General features: G+C 34.7%; 1 protein-coding gene across 6 annotated transcripts in view; it reads left to right on the forward strand.

Annotated features, from left to right (window-relative positions):
• The window catches only part of STXBP4 (syntaxin binding protein 4), a 256,034-nt gene that overhangs the window by 98,367 nt on the left and 132,882 nt on the right, over positions 1-24,785 (forward strand). For 5 of the 6 annotated variants that reach the window (XR_002478910.2, XM_021672796.2, XM_064367561.1 and 2 more), the window contains exons 13-16: positions 5,945-6,121; positions 12,853-12,969; positions 13,459-13,508; positions 15,824-15,957. Coding sequence is in view for 5 of the 6 variants with exons in the window: in XM_021672796.2 (XP_021528471.2) it covers positions 5,945-6,121; positions 12,853-12,969; positions 13,459-13,508; positions 15,824-15,957 (478 nt within the window). In the remaining variant the exon portion in view is untranslated. The remainder of the gene's footprint in view (positions 1-5,944; positions 6,122-12,852; positions 12,970-13,458; positions 13,509-15,823; positions 15,958-24,785) is intronic. The other variant, XM_064367562.1, reaches the window with a different exon arrangement.

The raw sequence follows: 24,785 nt of genomic DNA on the forward strand, positions 1-24,785 counted from the left end.
ACAGAGTGAGACTCTGTCTCAAAAAAAAAAAAGGAATATAATGAAATGATTTGCCTATTATGATATGGTGTTTCTCAAAGCATGGTTTATGCTTGTTATTTTAATTGTTAAATGAAATATAGTTCTAATATTCCCATAAATCTGAACCCTTTTTTGAAGAAATGTCCTATGAAAGCCTCTTGCCTAATAAAGTTCCCTAAGGCAGTTATCGTATATGAAAAATGAAATAGTCATTTTCATGGTTTGTCAACTCAGTTTTATCTCATTTTATGTTAAGTAGAGCACCTGCTCATATTAGATAGGGTTTTTACTCTCAGACAGATTGTGTTCTAATTTGGGCAGTCAAGACCCTTTGATTTTAGAAAGTTGGGTAATAAAGTATTTTAATTACATTTCAAGATAGCAAGAGTACTAAATATGTGATTAATTACAGATAACAAATCTAAAAGATAACAAAGGAGAGAAAGATCATTTATGCAAAAGTAGACTGGAAAAAAACAAAGTGAATTTTGAGATAGATTTTGAAGGACAAGTAATAACTAGATGATGGAAAAAGGTGAAAAGTGTATATACCTAGAGGATTAATGTGACCCAAAGTATCTTGGGAAATGTGGTAAGCTAATGTACTTGGATATGATAATCATGTGAAAGTTAAGTGGACTAAAGCTAGTAAGTAGGTTGATTTGGAATAGGTAGTAGAGAACTTTGAAGAATGAGGATATATTTTATCATGTACCATGTTCTTAGGTTTGTTACCTAAGTTAGTACTTCAGCAATATTTTGAGGAAATCAATCTTTCAAAAGTATGCAGAATATATTACAGTAAAGAACACAGTAGGCAGGGTGATCACATATGTGATATTCATAGTACCCAAGCATGAGGTGATAAAGATATAAATCAGTAATACAGTGGTAAGAATGGAAATTAAGCAATGGCTGCAAATTACATTATAAATGAAGACTTCACAGTGCCTAATTACTGGTTAGGTAAGGAGGAGGAGGAGTTGGCTAGATGAATCATGGAGGGGGAGTGAGGAAAGAGAAAAGAAAGCATATGTCAGAGGTTTATTAAAAAGTTCTAAGAATTCATATTCTTCCCCATACACATTCATGCGTGAGGGGTGAGTTATACCTTCATTTGTCAATATCTGCAAAGCACTTTAAGATTATCCATTGAAAGGTATATTATATATATTTTAACAAATCAGACTCATAAGTTAAGGAAACTAGATATAACTTGCTTTTAAACATTTTCATTCAATAGCCCTTTTCCTGCAGTAACCCTTAATCTTTTTCACAAGCTGTAATAGCACCAAAACCAAGAAGGGTTTTCCAAAGAGTGGATGTAGGAAGCTGATAAGAGAAGTATTCTTTAGGGCTTGGTAGCATAGGTTACATTGCACAAAAACATATATCTCATTTTTCTCCTGTCACCTATTGACATTTTGAAAGATTTACTGATGAACTTTAAAACTGCAGAACTTTTAAAGTTACTGATATGGATGTATTAACCTAATTACAGATGTGCTACTACATTTAATGCTTTTTCCTTCTACTATAGGGAGCCATTCATTATAACTCATAACTGGAGGAAAGGGCTTTACATGATTGTTGCTAACATTAAAAAAGACATATGCAAATTGTGTTTCCAAACAACTCTCCAAAGTTCAAGAGCTGATGTTACTAATTCAGTGTCTCAGGAAAATCCTTAATAAATTATTTTGTCTAGCTCTCTGACGACATAGATGATTATGTATATTTTTTCAAAGTATGAAAAAGGAAAAGGAAAAAAACTGTACCAAGAACTACAATAGTTTCTTTAACTCTCTTGCGAGAGTTGTTTTGATCTAATAACGTAAGTGTGATTTCCCATTATAAAAATGAGCAAACTGAGTCCTAGACAATTATATAGCCAGAAAATTTTTAAAAATCTAAGATTCTGATCCAAGATTGTAACCTAGTTATGTCCCATCCAAAGCCCATGTTTTTTTTTTTTTTATTCTAATGTTACCTTGTGGGGAAAAAGTGCTGTGTGTGGAAAAACACATAGCATATTTATTGTCCTGTGTGTGAGCTGCTGCCGTCCTTTGTCTCAACACGAGTCCAAAGTATTGGTAGCCTACAAAGATTTTCATTAATTAAGATTACATTTTCAAAGAAGAATTTGGTCTGATCTTCTTTAAAGATTCGTTATGAAAACGCGAGGCAGAAAAACCTCATTTTATAAAGGGACAGTGTGAGTTGAAGAAATTTCCTCAATGTTGCCAAAAAAAATTTAAGCCAGAGATTTAACTTCATAATTTAGGATTCCCTTCTAGTACATTTGCTCACACCGCTTAGTATTAAAAAGGATTATGCTCATGTGGATTTTCTGACTTACTACTGTATCTTAGTTTTTCTTTTATTATCTAACCTTCTAAATGGAATTAAACTCTATCTAGTACATAGTAAATCAGTAAATAGACTACAGCATTTGCCCTGATGGAATTTCAGTTTCATGGTGAGGTACTGGGAAAATTCTGGCTCAATTGTTACTGACATAGGAGGCTGTACAGTTATTTATTAGAAGACAGCCTGGGAGGAAAAGAGAAAATGGATTTATGTGATCTTGTATTGCTAAATACGGCACACTGCTGTTATCTTTTCTTTACTGCTTCCTCTAAAAGTCATCATTTCAATGCACTAATCTTTTTAACAGCCATTCAGTGGTAACTGGGCTAGAACTTTGCTAAGGGGTCACATTCACCAACCTGACAGTTATACATTTACAAAAGAAATAGCATGAATTTATTCAGCATCAAAACCTCTGCATCTTTTACCACCCAAATACATTTCACACTGTATTACCATCAGTGCACTATAATGGCTATATAAATTCCATCCAGATTCTTCATTTAATTAACTAGCATTCTTTGAACAAAAATAAAAGTGCTGTTTTTATAGAGGAATAAAAGCTGCACAAAGTGAGTGTGAAGAAGACAAATCATCAAATTAGTTATTCTTCATTGCAGCTATGGAGAATTTTCTGCCCTTCCTCTTTCTCTTTAGAGGCTTTTTTTTTTAGCTTGATTGAATGAAAAATGGAGAGTAAAGCAGCCTCAAATATGCCTATTGTAATGGCCACATCATAAGCACATCCAGGGCTATTTGTCATCTACAAGTGACTTTTTTTTTTTTCTAACATTTTCTGTAGTTGGCAAGGTAGTATAGCATAGTAGCCAACAACATGAACTTTATACTGCCAAATCTTAGCTGCCAATTATTAGGTTTGTGATTCTAAATTACTTAACTTTCCTGTGCATCAATGTCCTGTCTATAAAATGTGGATAATAATAGGAGGATAATAATAGACATATCCATGGCAGTGTGTGGATTAACTGAGTTGATGGATGTAAAATGTTGAGAACAGTGCTGGCACATAGCTGTTACCTCCTGTATGCACGGCAGCAGTCTGGTGTGAAGTTGATCTAGCTGTGTCACTAGAGACTCTCTTGATCATCTGAACAAAATTGACTAGTGTGGTAGGCTACGTTAGTGTCCCTTTCTTTTCCAGTTACTTCTTTCTAAAAGTATTATTTTATTATAAAACAATTACTTTCAGATACAAGGAAATAAAGTTCTTTGAGTCAAGGGCATAGAAGGCAATTGGTTGGCCACATCTCTCCATCTGGCACTCTGCTGCCAGATTTAACTTTCTAAAGCACTGTTTGCTCATATCATTTTCTGCTTAGAGGCCTTTAAGTCTTCTTCAGACTCAAGCTCCTTTGCCTGTCATGCCTGCCATTTCTACCAGAGCCTGACTCCCTCGCTCTCCCCAACCTTTAGCAAGTCTCTACTCCAATCAAAATTAGTCTAGTATTGTTTCTCAGTGTGCCACATTTCTTCTTGTCTCTATTCCTTTGTTCACATGGTTCTCTTTGTCTAACATCCTCTGTTCTTCATCTATTTATCTAAGTCATATCTCATGTTCTAAGTTGAGACAGAAAAGGAGAAATTATCTTTTATCCCTTTGTATTTTTGTCATAAACATAGTTGCTAGATGCAATGGCTGCTAAATAAATGCTATCGATGAATGATCCTGTTGGCTTTACCTTCAAACTATATTTAGAATCTAACCGTTTCACACCAGCTCTACCACTATCACCCTTACTGAAGCTACAGTTAATTTTTGCCTATCTCCTTTTTCTTCTCCCTGCTTCCACTCTTGCTGACCACCTACAGTCTATTCTCAATACAGCAGCAAAAATAACACTTTTAAGCTTTAAGTCAGATCACATCAATTCTCTGCTCAAAACCCTCCAATCATGTCCCATCTCACCCTGAGTAATACCAAAGTCCTTGCAATGGCCTACAAATTCTCTTAGCCTCTGCCACTTCACTCCACCTCCATCCCTACATTCACTCTTGTTACCACTCTGTCCTCATGTCTTATTATTCCCCTCTTCCATACCACTCCTACCTCTGCTACACTGGCTTCCTTGCTGTTTTCTGAAAGATGCAAAGCACAACTTCATCTGAGGGCCTCCATGCAAACTGTTCCCTCTTCCTAGAAAGCTCCTCCTTAGGAAATCCTGACTCCATTCCTCCTGCAGGTCTCTGGTCAGTTATCTTCTCGATGAGACCTTTACCTCTCATCCCTGATTTACTGTCTCCCCAAACTTAGAATGTAAATTCCAAGGAGCAAGAGGGAAGGCTTTTTGTCTATATTGTTTAGTGTTTACCCCCAATACTTGAAGCAGAACCTGACACATAATAAATACTTAATAAACCATTATTGAATGTATGAATGAAACACTGACCCTTAAGAATATGCCAGCATTCCTAACCCTCCCAGCACTTCAAATGTATTTAGGCTCAAACTAAAGCAAATGTCCTATAACAGTTCTGAAAAAAATAAAATAGCCATAGTTTAATATTAGCCATGGCAATTGGAGCAGAAAGTTCTATTGCAGAGAAAAGAGATTTCTGCATCAAGTAAAGAAAAAGAAATGGTTTACAGTATATGAAGTGCCATATTAAATTATATTGGTGTCCTGGGGGACTGTCTTTGACCCAGTGCCAAGGTACATTTTTTTCCCTCCAAGTACATTTTGAGAGAACAGGTAGTTTTGGCTACCCTATCCTCTTCCTAAGGTGGAAGTTATAGCTGTATGAGGGTTTTTTGTTTTTTTCATTTAGAGGCAGAGTAAAACAATAGAAAGGCAGCATTAATGTTGGAGTCAGGCAGATCTAGTTTCAGATTCTGGCACTGCTGTGTGTCCTTTAACAGGTCATATAACTTCTCTGAGTCTTGCTTATGTATGAAATATTTTTTTAATAATGTCTTTCTCTCAATATTGTTCTAAAGATTAAGAAAAGACACGTGAAGCACCTGAGACATAACATGTGGTTCATAAATGTCTTGTGAGCGTTGCATTAAATAACACAGTTATGTATTTTGCTACTGATTTCTACCTTTTGGCTTAAGTACTAGATAGATTGATGTCCATGAGAAAACTCTGGCCCCTGGAGATTGGTCCATGGAGAAGCCTCAAACACTACTACAGATCTCTCAGCAGCATCTGATGACACTGCAAAACCTTTTTAGAACATGAGTCCTACCACCTACTTTAGTTTTCTTGTAGCCTACTCTTTGTATCTTTTGAGCCCATTCTTATTCTTCTATTTTCCATTTTCAACTCTCTTTTACTTCCTTTATTTTCAAAATATTATACTAGATATTGAAGTCAAGAGATTCCATACTGAAATCAACTCCATACTGAAATCAACAAAGGAAAAAGTAAGATCAGGCAACTACCTCACTTAATAAAGAATAAAGAACTAAAGAATATATGTATATTGACTTTTTAGAATTATAACTTCCAGGGCAACAAAAATACTTTGTATAAACCACTGACCTATTTTTTATGTATTTTTAAAATGACATTAATTTTGAAATCTTTAGGAAGCCAAAGCTGTAGTTGAAGAAACAAGAGCCCTGCGAAGTCGGATTCATCTTGCTGAAGCTGCACAGAGACAGGCACATGGAATGGAAATGGACTATGAAGAAGTGATCTGTCTGTTAGAGGCCGAGATTACAGAGCTAAAGGCTCAGCTTGCTGATTATTCTGACCAAAATAAAGTAAGCAAAGCAGTCATCTCTTCCAGTTACCATGGTTTCCTTGCCGTTGTCATGTATCCTGTTTTCATTTTCTTTTTATCTGCACTTCTAAACTAGGTCAGTGTTTGTCTTCTATTATTCAGTGATAGGATGCTGTGTCCTGATGGGGGCAAAGTAAAGGTCTTCAGCCTTCCTTTATCCAGATGGCTTTGGGATAGAAAAGCATGTGCCCCAAATTTATTTAGGTCATTGGTCAGCATTGTTCAGTTCAGGTATTAAATCCTGGAACTCTTTTTTTTTTTTTTGATATGGAGTTTTGCTCTCGTTGCCCAGGCTGGAGTACAATGGCGCGATCTCAGCTCACCACAACCTCTGCCTCCCGGGTTCAAGTGATTCTCCTGCCTCAGCCTCTTGAGTAGCTGGGATTACCAGCATGCACCACCATGCCCAGCTAATTTTGTATTTTTAGTAGGGACAGGGTTTCTCCATGTTGGTCAGACTGGTCTTGAACTCCTGACCTCAGGTGATCTGCCTGCCTTAGCCTCTCAAAGTGCTGGGATTACAGGCATGAGCCATTGTGCCTGGCAGGAACTCTTTAATTGATTACCTTGGTTTTCTTCTTTTTGTTTCTAAACTTGCTAATTTGTTTTATGAGAATGGGAGGAAGGGTGTCTAGGGATGGGTTTGCTCTTTGATTAGAGCATTCAAGGAAGTGTAAAAGTGAAAGAATGTTTGCCTAAGACCAATATAATTAATGGGAAGAAACTGAGTTTGATTTTTTTTTTCTAATATAAGGTGTACTAAATAGATGATTTTCCAATTTCAATAGTAAATAGCAAAATACTGAATGCTTTTCAGAAGTCAGTGTGAACTTTTTTTTTTTTTTTCTGAGATAGAGTTTTGCTTTTGTCACTTAGGCTGGAGTACAGTGGGCGATCTTAGCTCACTGCAACCTCTGCCTCCCAGGTTCAACTGATTCTCCTGCCTCACCCTCCTAAGTAGCTGGAGTTACAGGGGCCCACCACCACCCCCAGCTAATTTTTTGTATTTTTGTAGAGACAGGGTTTCACCATGTTGGCCAGGCTGGTCTCAACCTCCTGACCTCACGTGCTCCACCCGCCTTGGCCTCCCAAAGTGCTGGGATTACGGGTGTTAGCCACTGCGCCTGGCATTGTAAACTTTTTTATGCAATTTTTTTTTTACATTATATATACTATATTCAGTGAAGAGGCTTCAAAAAACTGTAATAGTCATATATATTTTTACTTCACTGAAGTAAGGTAGAAAATTGAGTAAATTGAAGTAAATATTCATAGAGTCGTTCACCTATAAACATAACTGGTATTTATATCTCTAATCCAATCAGTTACTAAGAGAACATAAAGCAAATTTGAATAATTTATGACTATTTATTTAAATATTAAAAAGATGAATACTTTAAATATACCGTATGAAAATGAAACTAGTGTTAGAAATGCAAAATACCAAAGAAAATTTGAAATCTGTTAAAAGTCACTAAACTACTTCTCACATCTGTTCATTTAAACCAATTCCACAAGAAGGCTGAAGTTCCCATCACCCTTTGATAACATCACAGGCCAAGAGTAAAACATTTAGTTGACAAAGCAGCAATATTTAGGAATATTACATATTTGTTATTTTCGACCGAGTTTTTACATTCTGAAAATAGAGATATGTGATTATGTTATGTAAATTTAGCCTGAGTATGAAAATATTTTGAGATTTATCAAAATGTCAAAAGTACTATTTATTATGGTTACTTTTGAAGTGAAAATCAAGTGTTTAATTTTATTTTTAAATAATATAACTTTCATGAACATTCTCATGAAATTTTTTCTTTTTTTTGAGTTTGAGTTATTTGTAATCTCTCTTCTAACTCTTAACTGAGAAACATTCTTGTCCTAAGTTGCCTGGTAATATAATTAATTCAGTTTTTCTTTTATCATAATGGGGGTCTCATGCCATTTCTCTTAACAAGACTCTAAGCCAGTAAGTAACCTGTCTCTGAAAACAGTCTTTTTTAAAGAGCTGTTAAATATGGTCATCCCAACGTTCAATGTTTTCTAAACCCAATACCAGTGGAAAAAAAGAAGGAAACCTTTTTTTTTTAAATCATGAGATTGCTTAAAGAGATATTGACCAAGATGTTACAGAATTAAGATTCAAGTGTTTATTTGTAGGATAACAAATTATTTTTATAACAATGCTTTTATTTTTCATTATTTTTATCTTTATGTTATCTATTTATTTATTTATCTTTTGGAGTTTTTATTCACCTTCAACATAAGAAATAAAACATTCCTAGTACCTTTGAAGACCTACAATGTTTCTCTCTAATTGCATCTCCCACCCTTTCCCTCAGAGATAACCATTTTCTTGGATTTATTGTTAACCATTTTCTCAAAAATTTTACTGCTTATGTATATATTCCTTAACAATATGTTGTTTAGTTTTACCTGTTTATCAACTTTATATAAATAAAAATATATTCTATGTATCATTCGGACCTGCTTTTCTTCACTCAACATTTTGTTTTTGCCTTTCATCTATTTCAAGTTTTTAGCTAGTTTGTGTCTTATTGTTTCTTTGTACTCTATTGTGTGGATATAGTACAGTGTAATTATCCATTCTGCATTTGATGGACAGTCCAATTGTTTCTGTTCTCTTCTGTTACAAATGGTGCTAAAACCATTTTAGTGCACGTATCCTGCTCCACATGTGTAATAGTTACCTGCTAGAAGTAGAATTGCTAAGTTGAATAATTGTAAGTTTGGCTTTACTAGGTAATACTTATTTGTACTTGAAATTGTTTGAACTAATTTGTACTCCCACCAGTAATGAATAACAATTATTGTTTACCCCACATATTTGCTGACCCCTTGTTTTATTTTAATTTTAATTTTTATCAATCTGGTAGGTGTAATAAGTGTTATGTCATTATAGTTTAATTTGAATTTTCCTGGTTACTAATGGCTTTGAGACAGTGAAGTGCTAGGACCAGCTGACACTTGCTCATGAGAGCTGATTGCATGCATCTCTTCTCACTCCATGTACAATGACATCAGATTGGTAGCTTGAAATCAGCCATAATGGAATTATTTCTACCCACAAATGTCATAAACCAAGGTTTCCTTCTCGCTGGTAGCCAGTTAAGCATATATTTATTTATTAGGCATTTGTGTTTCTCTGTGAAATGCTTCTTCATATCTTTTGACCCTTTTCCCAGTGGATTAGTTATCTTTTTCATATAAATGTGTAGTGATTCTTCTGGTTACTAATACTTTATTAAATGTTATGAAAGTCTTCTTCTAAATTTCTGGCTTGCCTTTTTACTCTGTGATGAAATGGACAGGAGTTTTTAATTTTCATGTAGACTAACTTAAAAATCTTTACCTTCATGTGTCTTTTTAGAAGTTCTTCCATTTTCAAGGATATAAAGATACTATTTTATATTTGCCTCTAAAAGTTTTAAAGTTTTGGTCCTTCTGTATTGGTTTTGTGGCACTGTATGAAGTGGGAATCCATTTCATTCTTTGTTTATTTAAAATGAATATCTCTTCGCCATTTATTAAAAAGCCCCTTCTTTCCTAGTTGATCTACAAAATCATCTCTGTCATATATGAAGATTTCATACATGTATGAATCTGTTTGAGGTTCTCTGTTCTCTTTTGTTGGTCAATGTATATTCCTCTGTGAATAACACATAGTGTTGCTTACTGTATCTTTTACAGTAAGTCTTGGTATCTGATTATCCTGCCTAATTCTTTTTCTTCGGAAGTGTGTTGGCTACATGACCCTTTGATTTTTTATTATCTATTTTAGATTCAGCTTTTCAATTCCATCAAAAGAAAAAATGTATTAGAATTTTCACTGAAAATTTATTAAATATGTAGACTAAATTGGGAAGAACTTACATATTTGTGATTTTCTTTGTTTATGAACACCACTGAGACACAGAAAGGTTAATTTCAATGTGACAAGATGATCTAGTTTATAGAATAATAACTGCAAAATTTGTTGATGTTTGCCTCATGGCTTACCTTGGAGTCTGTTTACAAATGTTCAAAGAAAGCTTGAAAATAATTCTGCAATTGTTGGATGCTCTTGTTCTATGTAATCCACCAGATCAGGGTCATTAAATTGTGGGGTTCAATTCTTCTTTGTTTATGTTAATTTCCTTGTCTGCTACAGCCATTATTTACTCATAGAAGTGTGCCAAAATCTCCGTTTTGGCTTCTCTTTTTAATTGTTTATACTTTGAATTAATGTTTTTAGATGCATACGAGTTTGGAATTATGTTATCATTCTTTTATGGTAATGTCATGCTCTTCAATCTCACAATCATCTCTACCCTTTAATGTCTATTTTTGATTGATAATAAATAGTAACACCATCTTTATTTTAGTTGGTATTTGTCTAAATACCATACATTTACTTTCAACTTTTCAATGTATTTTAATTGTATCCATGGTAAATAACATGTAGCTGGATTTGTCCCCCCCATGTTACTAATTTTTGACCTTTAATTGGAAAGACCTTCCTATTTAAACTCTTTTATTTGTTGATGCACTTGGCCTGATTTCTGCCCCTTATTTTGTATATTTTATTTTCCCCATGTGCTCTAATAATTTTTCTATTGGTTCAGATTTCTCCTATGTCACCTTGCCGCATTACATTCATTCCTCTCTATTTTCAAAGTTATATATTCTGTTTCTAATTTTTAATGATTATCCTAGAAATTTTAACATTCTGTTTTAACTTCAATTATAAAATTAATCAGTACCTTTTCTCTTCTTCTAAATATTGTAAGCACTTTAGAACACAAATCCAATCATCGCTCCTTACTTAATTTCCATTTGTGTCAGTATTTTAGTTCTTTACTTTTATGACCACAGATTAGCCATTGATTATTTGTTTTGTGTGGTCAGCATTTTCCTGATAGACTCCATGTTTACCATTTTCTGTTAAACATTCTTACATCTTAGACCTTCTCACTTTGTTTCTTTCTTCATGAGTACATATTTCAGAAATTCATGTAGTGAGGATCTGGTGATAATAAGCTCTCACCATTTTATTTGTCTGAAGAACAGCTTTATTCAACTCTTGTTCTTGAAATATATTTTTGCTACATTAAAAATGTTAAATTGGCATTTAATTTCTTTCACTGTTTTTATTTCATGTTTGTGATGTCAGCTGTCAGTCTGTCATTTGTTTGCAATCTGTTTCCTTCTATATGATTTTAATATCTCTTTGGCTTCAATGTTCAGCAGTTTGACTATGATGAATCATGTGTTGACTTACTTTAATGTGTACTATTTGGAATTCACTGAGCTTCCCGATTTGAAGAGCAATGTTTTCTGCCATTTCTGGAAATCACTAAGCTATTATCCTGAGCAATTTCTCTTTCATTCTTTGCATTTGCTCTTATGTAATTCAGATTGGATGTGTGCTGTAGCTTCTTCTGGCTGTTTTCTCTTTACCTTTTCTTGTCATTTATATTTCAGTTTTTGTCTTTCTGTTCCATTATGAGAAGTTTCTTTACCTCTGTTGTCAAGTTCACCCATTCTCTTTTCCGTTGTATCTAACTGGATGTTTAATCTATGAATAAAGTTTCTATTAGTTATGTTACATTTTTATTTTTGAGAATTATTTTTTATGTTATCTGGATCTATTTTGATAGTTTCTTATGCATTATACTTCCAATTCCCTCTTAATTTTAAAAACATATTAAATGTAATTGCTTTATATTCTGTATCTGCTCACTCAAATATCTGCTGTCTTTATAGATATGGCTATACTTTGTTTCCTTCAGTTAGCTTTAATTGCTAGAGCTTATTTTCTCAGATGTTCAGTGATTTTTGTTTGTGTCTGTGAGGTCATGTTCTGTCGATGCATTATAAATGGGAATTCTTTGAGATCTGAGTTTTAAAAAAAACTCTCCAGAGTTTTGAGTTTGCTTCTGCTAGCCTGGGACCAATGTAAACTAAAATTTTAGCATATAGCTTTTCAGGCCACACAGATAATGTAAATTCTGGCCCCAAACCTGCGTGAGTGGGGATTTTTAGTTAGGAATCATTCAGAGAAACTTTTTTACTTAAGTCACTTGAGCCAACATCAAAATACTGTTTACCTCTATGAAGTTTACTTCTTCTTAGTTCACCCATTAAGGTTCTTTTGTTTTCCATTTGTGCCTGATGAAACTGCAAACTGTAGGGCACCGGGGATCAGCATATACCCTCCAAGCAAATTATGCTTTGGTGCTGTCTTACCTCAGTGGGTTCATTTGGCTTTGCTGTTGCATGTCTCCATGGAATTCCTTTACGTCCTTGCTAGCTTTATCTTACATTGTGTGTGTGTGTGTGTGTGTGTGTGTGTGTGTGTGTGTCCAGAGTTTTTAGATGTGTTAAATTGGAAGAGGTTTCTGGCAGCATCTGGTAAGACACATTGCAAAAAAAAAAAAAAAAAAAAAAAAACCATAAACTAATTTAAATGTATTTTACTGTAAGAATAAAGTCATATGCAACTTATCTCATAAAACTAGCAGTATCTCTGTGCAAATTAACTTTTAAATATACAGTTAGTTACATGCCCCCCAAAATCAGAAGATATATATAGTAAGAGAAAAAAATAATTTGGCAATATTGAATATTAGTTCATAAAAACTGAAAATCGGGACCAATAATATAAAACTGGAAAAACGTCTAAATGCTCCCTTTGATATCTCTGTGCAGCAAAGTGTTCAGGATTTAAAAAAGAGAATTATGGTACTTGACTGCCAATTACGAAAATCAGAAATGGCTCGAAAAACTTTTGAGGCATCTACTAAAAAGCTTCTTCATTTTGTAGAGGTAAGGTTTTCTGTTTTGTTATGTTCATCTTTAAAAAATATATAGGCAACTGGCATATACATAAATGTTACTGTATTTGGTACCTAGTGAAACATTCTCTAGTCTCAAAACAGCAATGCTGACTTATGGTCAGATTTAGAACTGCATAGATGATGAAAAGACTGGCTAACATTTTATAGATTGTTTAGAGAAATAATTGAGACAAGGTAATGTGATTCCAGATATAGACTATTTTAATGAATACTTTCCTAAAAATCCTGATAATGTATAAACATTATTTGTTAACTGTTTACCGTATAAAGAAATGTTTTTATAGCTGTTATATTTCTGAGTAAAATTGCATGTTAGTTCAATTGTCGTTTTCCCCCCACATAATAGAAACATCAGTTTAATCCATGGAAAGAGGAGGTTGTAAATATTAATCAAGAAAAGACCCTTTTTAAAACTGTCAAACTTACATATCTCCTTCACCATCTTGTTTGTTGCTAGGCTATTCAAGAAGTATTTTCTGACAATTGTACTTCTCTTTCAAATTTAAGGTAAGAAAATTTAAGTGCTGTTTGTAGAATATGGGTAGTGATTGAATTCTTCACCTGGTCATTGTGACTAAAATACTAAAAATCTCTTAAATAATCCTAAGATGCCACATAATTCTCATTGGATGCTGTTGTATGGAAATAGGTACAAGGACATATTGGTTTGGGTTGCATATCTATTAAAGAAATTTCTGGAGGCATTTAGTCAATCATTGTAACCTTGTCCTCTAAAATTGAAGTAGGAACCACCTATCCTGTCTTTGTCAAAAATTCTATAAAGATGAGATTAACTTGAAATTCTTTAATTGTCTTGTGTATGAATAAAAGTTTCTGGTCACAGGTTCACTCCTAAAAACAATCTAGCAGATTGGTTTTTCTGGCAAACAGAATTTGGAAAACATATTCATGCAATCATTTTCTTTCATTTTAGTCTTTCAGTAGGTATAAATAAAATAAATATATTTGAAGAGTATACCTTGATTGTCGTATTCATAATATGTTTTTGATTTAAAGTTTCTTGCTAGAACCTGCAAACATACTAATCAAATTAATTTATTTCAAACCACAAGTTTATGGTCATTGCGATACATGATGAAAGAAATTTACAAAAGCAAGGTTCCTGTTTATGCATTTCCAAAGTAATTTTTTTTAAATCTCATAATAGCTGCCACTAGTCCTAAATACATCTTCTACTTCTAACAGTATACGTTTGCAGAAACAGGAAGACTCAATGAGGTTAGATGTGTGGTGCATGCCTGCAATCCTAGTATTTTGGGAGGCTGAGGCAAGAGGATCACTTGAGCCCAGGAGTTTGAGACAAGCAACATAGTGACAGCATAGTGGGACCCCATCTCTACCAAAAAAAAACTAGCTGTATGTGGTGGCGCATTCCTGTAGTCCCAGCAATACTTGAGAGGCTGAGGCTGAGGCAGGAGGATTGCTGGAGCCCAGGAGTTCTAGGAGATTGAGGCTACAATGAGCTGTGATAATACCACTGCACCCCAGCCTGGACAACATAGTGACACTCTGTCTCAGGAAGTAAATAAATATTCTACCCTTTGCTGTGAAAACAGCGGCTTAATAAATGAAGATATTTTTGGTGTCCACATAGCACTTTTTAATTTAAAATAATATTTATAATACACTTCTAAGCTCATTTTAGTATAATGTTTTACTTCTTATGATGAAGGAATCTGGCATATCTTCTTACTATCCATGCTGCTTATAATACAAGATAACTCTGTGAGTTTCATAATTATTACTCTCGGTAAGGATCTAAAAATAATCAGTAATCATATTTATTTATTTCTTGTATGAGTTAAGTGTGTCACCCACCCTCAGCCTCCTAAGGTATTATTTTTACCTTGACTGATAATTCAAATGTTTTGTTTTAAAAATTAAGGTTAAAATGACTATTTAAAGGCCAGAGCCTGCCCTTGCCTTAAACTGCTTCATGGAAAAAAAAGACAACTTTAAATAGCTACATCAAGCAATGTTTCATGGTGTCTTAGTAAATTAAACACTAGTAAAATCTGGTGCAGTCATTTCAATATAGCATATCTTCTACATGGATATTGGCCTTGGTCATTCACCACAGAATAAAGGCTATGTATTTGCATTTGAGAATTGATGCTTTTGCTTCTTTTTGTTAATTAATATCATTATTCTTAGGAACATGGACTATAAATAATGATGATTTTGTCATCAGTTTAAAATTGTTTCTTTTCAAGTAAGTTTTAGTGTAATGTTTTGAGGAAAACATCTAATTTTTAATTATGTCAGAATGCATTCAGTTTAGGTGACATCTGCATTTTTTAAAGTGTTATAAATGCTCTAGGCTGTTTTTGATTCGAGGCAAAAAATGGAATAGTTTAAGAGAGAATTTCAGGAACAAATATATATATTAAATTTATATTTAATATTACTAGAAGTAATAATGAATGTATGTTTAATAAATTCATGTATTATGCTTAATTTGAATTTATATAGAACTAAATAAAATTATATCATGTTAGCAAAACACAAGCACTCACAAAATAATCCAAACAAATGATTTAGGAGACAAGTCATCTTTCTGTTACTTCTTTCTCGTGCATGAAGTCAACCTAATTTTAAAATATTTCTACTTATTATGTAGTAAATAACTGAAAACAGAATATTGTTTTATGTGAATTACTTCAATTTTGGTTCTATGAAATAATGTCTTCAGAAATAGAGATATTTTTGTACAAATCTATAACTAATACAACTTCGGATTTAGTAAAGATAGATGTTGTTTATTGTATAGTAAGTTCAACTTTATTTTATTGCCTTCATAGTGAAAGAAGAGCTGTGTTAGCTTCTCAGACTTCTCTCACACTACTGGGAAGGAATGGACATAACATCCCAGCAACGCTGGTGCTTCAATCTAAGGAACTTGTTAAATCTGTTCGTGCCTTACTTGATATGGATTGTAAGTTTTCTGCACTTTATCACTTTTTAAAAATAATTTCTTTAACAAAATTAAAGAAGAAAAAAATTGAAGTCAGACAGTTGAATTTCATTATAGTGGCTTGCCTACAGCAAAATTGATACCTAATCAATAAAAATCTTAATGTACCAATCATAGGAGGAAAATATTTCCTTTATGTAAAGTGCTTAGAATGGCTTCCACCTGAAATAACTGATTAAGACATGCCTTTACATCTACTTCCATCCAGAGTTTCTTTGAATGGAAGAATAAATGTAAAAATCAATCCGCAGCAGCTCTGGAAACCTGGAAGAGTGGAATCAGCATTGAGGAACTTGTTAAATAATAATATACTACAGATGGAATAAGATTAAACATACAGTCCAACTGAGCAAAAGACCCCAAAACAAAAATATGAAAGACAAAACTGAAGCAATGAGTTAAGTAGAACCATGGAAAAAAAACCCAGGGTCACAGACAGTGAAGACTGGGAACAGACTCTGAGGCAGTCAGCAGGGTAATTAATTAAAGGGCTTGGAATAGCTGAACCAGTTCCCTAGTCTTCAGAGCTGCTGGCTCAGGCATTTCCTCCTATGCTGGGGCCAGTAGAATACCTCTCTAAAGGAACTACATGACCTGTCAGTAGATACTTCTAGAGTCAGCACTGGGCTAGAAAGAGAAGTAAGGCAATGCTTTAAGTAACTTCCATCATCCCAACAGACAGAGAGATCCTTGGGGAAAACTTAAATGACTGGACATGTTCCTTTTTCTCTCTTCATATCTCTCAGATGCTTTTGCCTCTTTATGAATTTCAACTCCCTTTTTCTAACTACTTCTTACATACCCTTTATTTTCCTGCAGTGAAAATTACAATTGATCTAACTATACCTATAATTTATTTAAAAAAATAAATGACATGCTAATGTACTATAGAGGAGAAATAAGAGGGAGGTGATTTATAATAAAATTATATATATATTTCAATATGTAAATGCTTTAGTACAAGTATACTAGGATATATAATATAGTCCTCAGATGTTACACAGAATCACCACAAATGTTACAACCATGAATGTAGACTGATACAGGAACATTGTATTGTCATTTTAAATAGCATGAGCAGATTGTCATCAGTAATGTCCAAATGATTGTCCAAAATGGTGACCAATGGTAAAGTTCTGAACAGAATAAAGTAAAATCTTCCATCAATTTATATAGTAGGTACAAGCCTGGGAAATTTAATGTATATTAAAACTATGCAAAAATATTTGGAGTTTATCTAAAAACAGAATTGTGTTCCAGATTCAAGTAATTAAGAACATATTTTTTACCACCATGAATATCTAGTAGAACATTTAAAAATTATACAGGACACAGAACAATTCTTTGTTGCACAGACTGTTCAGTGCATCCTATGATAAGATGTTTAACATTCCTAGTACCCTTTCACTAACTGCCAAAAATATCCCCAAACACTGTGGCAATAGATAATGCCTCACAAATTACCAAAAATGCCCCCTAGGAGTAATACCATTCTTAGTGGGAACCTCTGATGTTGAGCCTTACTTAAAATATGAACCAACAACCAAGAATCACATAATAATGGTGAGGGGTGAGAAGAACTATGTAACAGGGAGATTCTCAAGGGAAAAAAATTACCTTTAATTGAATAAAGATAATATAATATTCTGAAGATAACTATGTTATATTCTTGAAATAAAATGAAGTTATTATCCTTAAAGAGAGTCAATAACATATTACCTTCATAACACAAGAAGTAGTTGCATGAAGGAAAGCTTTTTTTTGTCTTTTCAAGACAGGGTCTCACTTTATCACCCAGGCTGGAGTGCAATGACTCAATCTCAGTACACTGCAACTTCCTCCTCCCTTACCCGCTCACTCTCAACCCCAGGTTTCTCAGCTTGTCAAGTAGCTGAGAGCACAGGTGTACACCACCATGCCCGGCTATATTTTTGTTTTTAATAGAGACTGGGTCTCGCCATGTTGCCCAGGCTGGTCTTGAACTCCTGGACTCAGGCAGTCCACCCACCTGGGCCTCCCAAAGTGTTGGGATTACAGCCATGAGCCACCACGCCTAGCCAGAAGACAGCTTTTAAAAAGCATTTAACATTTCCTTTTTCACTAAATGAAGATATTACTCAAAAAAGTTGTTTGAATATTAAATAATATAATTAATATAAATCACTTACCTATCACATTCCTAGCACAAAACACATACTCAGGAGTATGTTTTGAATTGTGGTTGAATACATAGCACTTCTTTTTTAATAAGCTGTTCCGTTTACCATTGCTTCAGAACAAATCAACCCAAAAGTTAATGGCTTAAACCAGCAATTTAGTATTGTCTCTCATGGTCCTGTTGGTTAACTGGGCTCAGCTCTTGTTAGGGGATTCTCCTGTGGTTGCTGTCAGATGTCTGTTGGGGTTGTAATCATCTGGTGACTCTACTGGGCTGGACATATAAGATGGGAGCTCAGCTTTGGCTATCAGCTGGAACACCTACCTATATTTGTCCTCCATAGCATGGTGACCTCAAGGTAGTTAAACTTCTTAGGTGGTAGCTCAAGGCTCCAGCATAGGTATTTTAGTGAACAATACAAAAGCTGTATCACCTTTTATGACCCAGCCTCAGGAGTCACACAGCCTCACTTTCACCATATTCTATTCATCAGTGCAAATTTGAGGGCATGGGACTTAGACTCCACCCATGTATGGGAAAGTGGTGAGGTTCCTTTTTAGAAGAGCATATACTCAGAAGTTATTATTGTGGCCATCTTTGGAGAATAAAATATGATACATTGGTATACGTTAAATGCAAGTTAATTTAGTTGGGATGGTTCAATAATCATTACAAGTATCCATTAATTTATGGCATATTAGTAGATTAGTGTATGACATTTTGGTTGTTTTTCTGTGTCTTCCCTAATGTCACCCTACCTTCTTGTCTTTCTGCTTGCTTCTAACATTCCACCATCCCTCTAGTTTGCCACTTTTAATCTTCCCTATGCTAGGGAATAGATGAAGAAAGAGAAAGAGAGAGAAAGATACAAAGTTCCTTGTTAGTTAAGTATCAAAATGATGTTTTCAGTACAGTTCTGGGTAACAGATGGCTTGGCTTGGCTTGGTATAGGGTAACATTCAAAGACCATTTGGGGTAAGTTCTGATTTCACAACTGTTATGGAGGATTGGAAACTGTCTCATAGTGTCTACTCAGTTTTCACAATAAGTATATACTTAAAAATTTGTATAACCTAATACATTTGTAAAACTCAAATTGTATGTCAAAAACTCATAAGAACTAATTATGTGAAGAAATTCTGTGGGTTTTAGGAGGAATGAAAATAATCACTTCTGATGTGTTATGTGTAAGTTCAGAATTTTATATATCAGACATTTTTATGTTGAGGTGGCAACAGTGGAAGAAAACACCTGCATAGACATAGCCCAGGGGACATTGCATCATTAATTTTCATTACCTTGCTAACATTAACTTTGATATCTGTCAAACACGATTTTTTAAAGAAAGTATTTGAAATTCAGCAGAACTTCTTTGGAAGAAAAGTAAAAAATTTCATCTGCACTTTTTTCCCCCAGGGATACTCAGTAATTTACAGGCCGGTTATAAATTAACTGTGCAGTCAGGTTTTTAAAATTTTATTTTAATTTTAATTGACAAATAATAATTGTATGTATGTATGGGGTACATGGTGATATTTTGATACACAATATGTAATCGTCAGATAAGAGTAACTGCATAAAAGAGAAGAAGAAAGAAAAGAGAAAAAAAAAGAGTAACTAGCATATCCATCATCTCAAACATTGATCATTTCTTTGGGTTGGGAACATTCAATATCCTTCTCCTAGCTATTTCAAACTATGTAGTACATTATTTTTAACTATACTCATCCTGTACTAGCATAGAACACTAGAACTCATTCTTCCTATCTAGCTGTAATTTTTTATCCTTTAACAAATCTCTCTATCCCTCTGCTCTCCCTGTCCTTCCAGTCTCTAGTACCCTCTGTTCTGCTTTTTACTTCTATGAGATCAACTTTTTTATACATACGCACACACATCACATTTTCCTTATCCATTCATCTGTTGCTGGACACTAAGGTTGATTCCATATCTTGGCTATTGTCAATAGTGCTGCAATGAACATGGCAAGATGTCTCTTCAATATGCTGATTTTCTTTTCTTTGGATAAATGCCCAGTAGTAGGATTGCTGGCTCATATTGTAGTTCTATTGTAATTTCTTGAGGAGCCTTTATACCATTCTTCATAGTGGCTCTACTAGTTTACGTTCCCACCAATGGTGTACAAGTGTTCCCTTTTCTCTGCATCTTCTCCAGCATTTACTTTTTGTGTTTTTGATAACAGTCATCCTAACTAGGGTGAGATGATAACTCATTGTGCCTTTGATTTGCATTTCCCTGATGATTAGTGATAATGAACATTTTTCATCTATATGCTGGCCATTTGTGTGTCTTCTTTTGGGAAATGTCTGTTAAGATAATTTGCCCATTTTTAAAATCAGATTGGTTGGTATTTTGCTGTTGGTTTTCTGGTAGTAGTTTGAGTTCCTTGTATATTCTAGATATTAATTCCCTGTCAGATGAGTAGTTTGTAAATATTATCTCCAATTATGTAGGTTATCTTTTCACTCTTGATTGTTACCTTTGCTGTGCAGAAGGTCTTTAGTTTGATATAATCTCATTTGTTTATTTTGCTTTTGTTGCCTGTGCTTTTGAGGTCTCATTCATAAAATCTTTTCCCAGACCATTGTCTTGAAGTGTTTTCCCTATTTTATCTGCTAGTAGTTTCATAGTTTCAGATCTTACATTTAGGTCTTTGATTTATTTTGAGTTGATTTTTGTATAGGGTGAGACACGATGGTCTAGTTTCATTCATCTGCATATGAATAGTTTTTCCAGTACCATTTATTGAAGAGACTATCCTTTCCCCAGTGCTTTTGGCACCTTTGTCAAAAATCAGTTGGCTGTAATATGTGGATTAATTTCTGGGTTGTCTATTCTGTTTCATTGATCCGTGTTTCTGTTTTTAGGCCAGTCCCATGCTGTTTTGGTTACTGTAGCTCTGTAGTATATTTTTAAGTCTGGTAGTGTGATGTCTCCAGCTTTGTTCTTTTTGCTCAGGTTTGCTTTGGCTGTTCAGGGTCTCTTGTGGTTCCATCCAAATTTTAGAATTTTTTTTCTATTTCCATGTAAAATGTCATTGGTATTTTGATGGGATTGCATTGAATGTGTAAATTGCATTAGGTAGTATTGTCATTTTAACAATATTGTTAATTATTATTCTGATCTGTGAGCATGGAATGTCCTTCCATTTGTTTACAATCTCTTAAGTTTCTCTCATGAGTGCTTTATAGTTTTCCTGATAGAGGTATTATCTCTCGCAAGAGTTTATGCTTTGCTGCTTCAAACTAGCAAATAGTTTCTATGTTGTTCTTTTATTTAGAAATATAATTGCTAATGTTGGCACATTTTGCCAGTACTTTTTATAATTTATATGGCATAGCTTTTTAAGTTTAATAATTCAGATTAAACTCATTTTTCTTTCTCTTTAAGCAGCAGCTTTTTCTGCATATATAATGGAAAACAGAATTACTACCATGAGGCAGAAAATTCAGCCACAACCCCTACCTAATTTTCTTTCTTTGCCTTGGCTGTCTGGTTATTACAAGTTACAATTTGAAATTTTTAATTGGGTAATTGCCTCTACTTTCTTCTTTTTTTTTTTTTTTTGAGACGGAGTTTCGCTCGTTACCCAGGCTGGAGTGCAATGGCGCGATCTCGGCTCACCGCAACCTCCGCCTCCTGGGTTCAGGCAATTCTCCTGCCTCAGCCTCCTGAGTAGCTGGGATTACAGGCACGCGCCACCATGCCCAGCTAATTTTTTGTATTAGTAGAGACGGGGTTTCACCATGTTGACCAGGATGGTCTCGATCTCTTGACCTCGTGATCCACCCGCCTCGGCTCTACTTTCTTCTTAATGTAAGTGTTCTCTAGGATGTTATACTGTGGCATTTTCTCAGAAAGCTGAAGGGTAAGTTTTCTTGGATCTTACAACTTAAAACCAGGCTTTAAGGAATATCTAGAAAACAATTACTATCATTGTCGTTGTTATTTTCTGAGATGGCGTCTCATTCTGTCACCCAGACTGGAGTGCAGTGGTGCAATCCTGGCTCACTGTGAACTCTGCTCCCAGGTTCAACAAGCAGTTCTTCTGCCTCAGCCTCCTGAGTAGCTGAGATTACAGGCACCTGCCACCATGCCCGGCTAATTTTTGTATTTTTAGTAGAGATAGGGTTTCACTGTGTTGGCCAGGCTGGTCTCAAACTCCTGACCTCAAGTGATCCGCCTGCCTCAGCATCCCAAAGTGGTGAGATTACAGGCCTGAGCCACCACATCCAGGCCAGGAGACAATTTTAAACCTTTCCTGGATTGCGGACTCCATTGGAATCTGATGAAAATCCTCTTCCCAGAAACGTGAGATTACACACATTTTGCATCTATTTTCAGAGTCTAAAAGACTAAGACTCTCCCATCTACCTAAGACTCTCCCATGTAGAGTCACAGGGAACATGAATGCTTTCCACAGCATTGCATACGTGAACATCCCAGCCTCATCAGAATACCTCTAACCGTGGAGAAGTATGTAAATCATAGAGGCAACCCAGAAGGATGCAGCAGTTTGAATACATGTAAACAATGCTCCACAGAATCTCTTATGTTCCTTAGAGATGCTCCACAGAGCACCCCACTTGTTCATCCAACTTCACTGGACAAATGTACTTAACGTCTAGGTATGTTTTTGCATATAAAAAGTAGATCTCATAATATCAAAGTGGCAGGATTGAAAGATTAAATGAAGTACATATGAAGTTCCCAGAAGAGCCCCTGGTAGGATAAGATGTTCCCTATATGGATGTTATTGTTGCTGCTGTTGCCATTGCCATGACTACTGCTGGTGCCACATTATTGTTATTTAAAGTAATTAACTTAAATTTACTTTCTCCCTATGGTAGGTATTAAATTATTGTTGTCTAGAGCTTATTTCAACTTGGATACATTTGAAAATATGGTAGATGAGAGCTTTTCATAATATGTAACATTTAGTGTTATTATTGACGTTGAGTTAGAATGTAATTGTCACAGGAAACTGTGGCTAAATGTTTGAATCAGCATCTTATCTTTCAGTTGTTTATTGCTGACTGTGAGGAAACTTCAGTCTGTTCTGTCTTTATTTACAGTGAAACAGTCTGTAGACAGAATAGACATTTTTAATCAGTATTGGAATTCCTGGAGATGCTTCTATTGATCTCCCTATATTTACATGTTCCATATCATTATAATGCCTTTGTGTGATTTTTATTTGAAATAACTACATGTTCAGAACTGTAATCTCTGTTTAACTGACATATAGATTGACAAAATAATTATGTAACAAAAGCATAAAGAGGCATTTCTATCTTTAAAAATGCATAATAAAAAAATCTGGCCAGATATCCCACAGGAGGTCTTTAATAAAAAGAGAATGTATTGACTTCTTGGTAAATTGGCAGCATAAGCACAGGCTTCTAACTGCCTTCCTCCAGGCCTCATGGAAAAGATAACTAGAATACAAAAATAGGGCAAAAATCTTCAAAAGCACCAGCAGTTACAGGAGAATCCTAAAAACTTTTCAATATAGGAGAGCTAGGACCACATGGAAGGAAAGCAGGAAGGGCCAACCTGTTACTCCCACTGCTAAACAACAGTAGTGATTATGGGAATAACTGGCTGTCAGGAACCCTGGCAGGAGGTCACTCTTAATTGTTCTGATTTGAAGGAGTAATGAATAAAGTCAAAGACAGGCTGGGGATAGAGGGCAGACAGTGTCTTTTCACCCTTTTTTATCTTAGTCAGTGGCATTTGTTGAAATTCTCAGGTTCACACAGATTATTTGTCAAGCAGAAGGACAACTAGGGCTTGATCATTTAGGAAGCATAGACACACTTTAGATCTGACAGACACAGAGGCATACAGGAAGCTTTAAATGTAAGAGAAGCTGGCACGACAGCTTCAGCACCAAAAGCCACATCACTCTGCACAGGCACCTTTTGCTCTAAGTTGCTTTTCACCCCACTCAGACTGCTGAGTCATCCTTAAACTCACAATGTAAAGGTACATTTCACTCAGAGGTTTGAGAGGGTAATTCCAACAACAATTTGGTTAAATGTTAGGGCAATCAAAGGGTCTACATATTCTTTAAAAGGTTGAAAACCAGTTCCAAATAGACAGCTCTCTAAATTCAAGCTTTTATGAATAAAAACATATAACATACTTAATGTGTATACATACACAGACATCTCATTCAAGCTATTCAAGCTGTTATAAACAAATACATACATATTCATATAGATATATGATTATGGAAAAGTGCATAGTATTAAAGCCAGGAAATATAGCTGCCAAGATTCATAATGGACTTCAGGATCAAGATGGAAGACTGATCTCATGCTAAAACCTTCACCTTCTCTTACACGTAGAAATGACATTTTAAATTGTGTGTGTGTGTGTGTGTGTAAAGATTAAAAACAAGAAAGGAATATCACCCTGCATCAGAAATAATATGAAACTATCATGATAAGTAGGGTTTTTAGCTTCAGAGATTTCACAGAATTGAGATGAGCATTTGGAGCTAAGGTTTCTACACCCAAGAGGCCCTAAATGATATGTAAGCAAAGGAAGCAAGGGGCAGGAATCCTTCTGTAGAGAATATACTTTGTTTCCTTAAATTGCTCAT

The sequence above is a fragment of the Aotus nancymaae genome, unplaced genomic scaffold (assembly GCF_030222135.1).
Source record: "Aotus nancymaae isolate 86718 unplaced genomic scaffold, 86718_ANA_hifiasm-v0.15.2.pri h1tg000072l, whole genome shotgun sequence".
Classification (NCBI taxonomy): Eukaryota; Metazoa; Chordata; class Mammalia; order Primates; family Aotidae; genus Aotus; species Aotus nancymaae.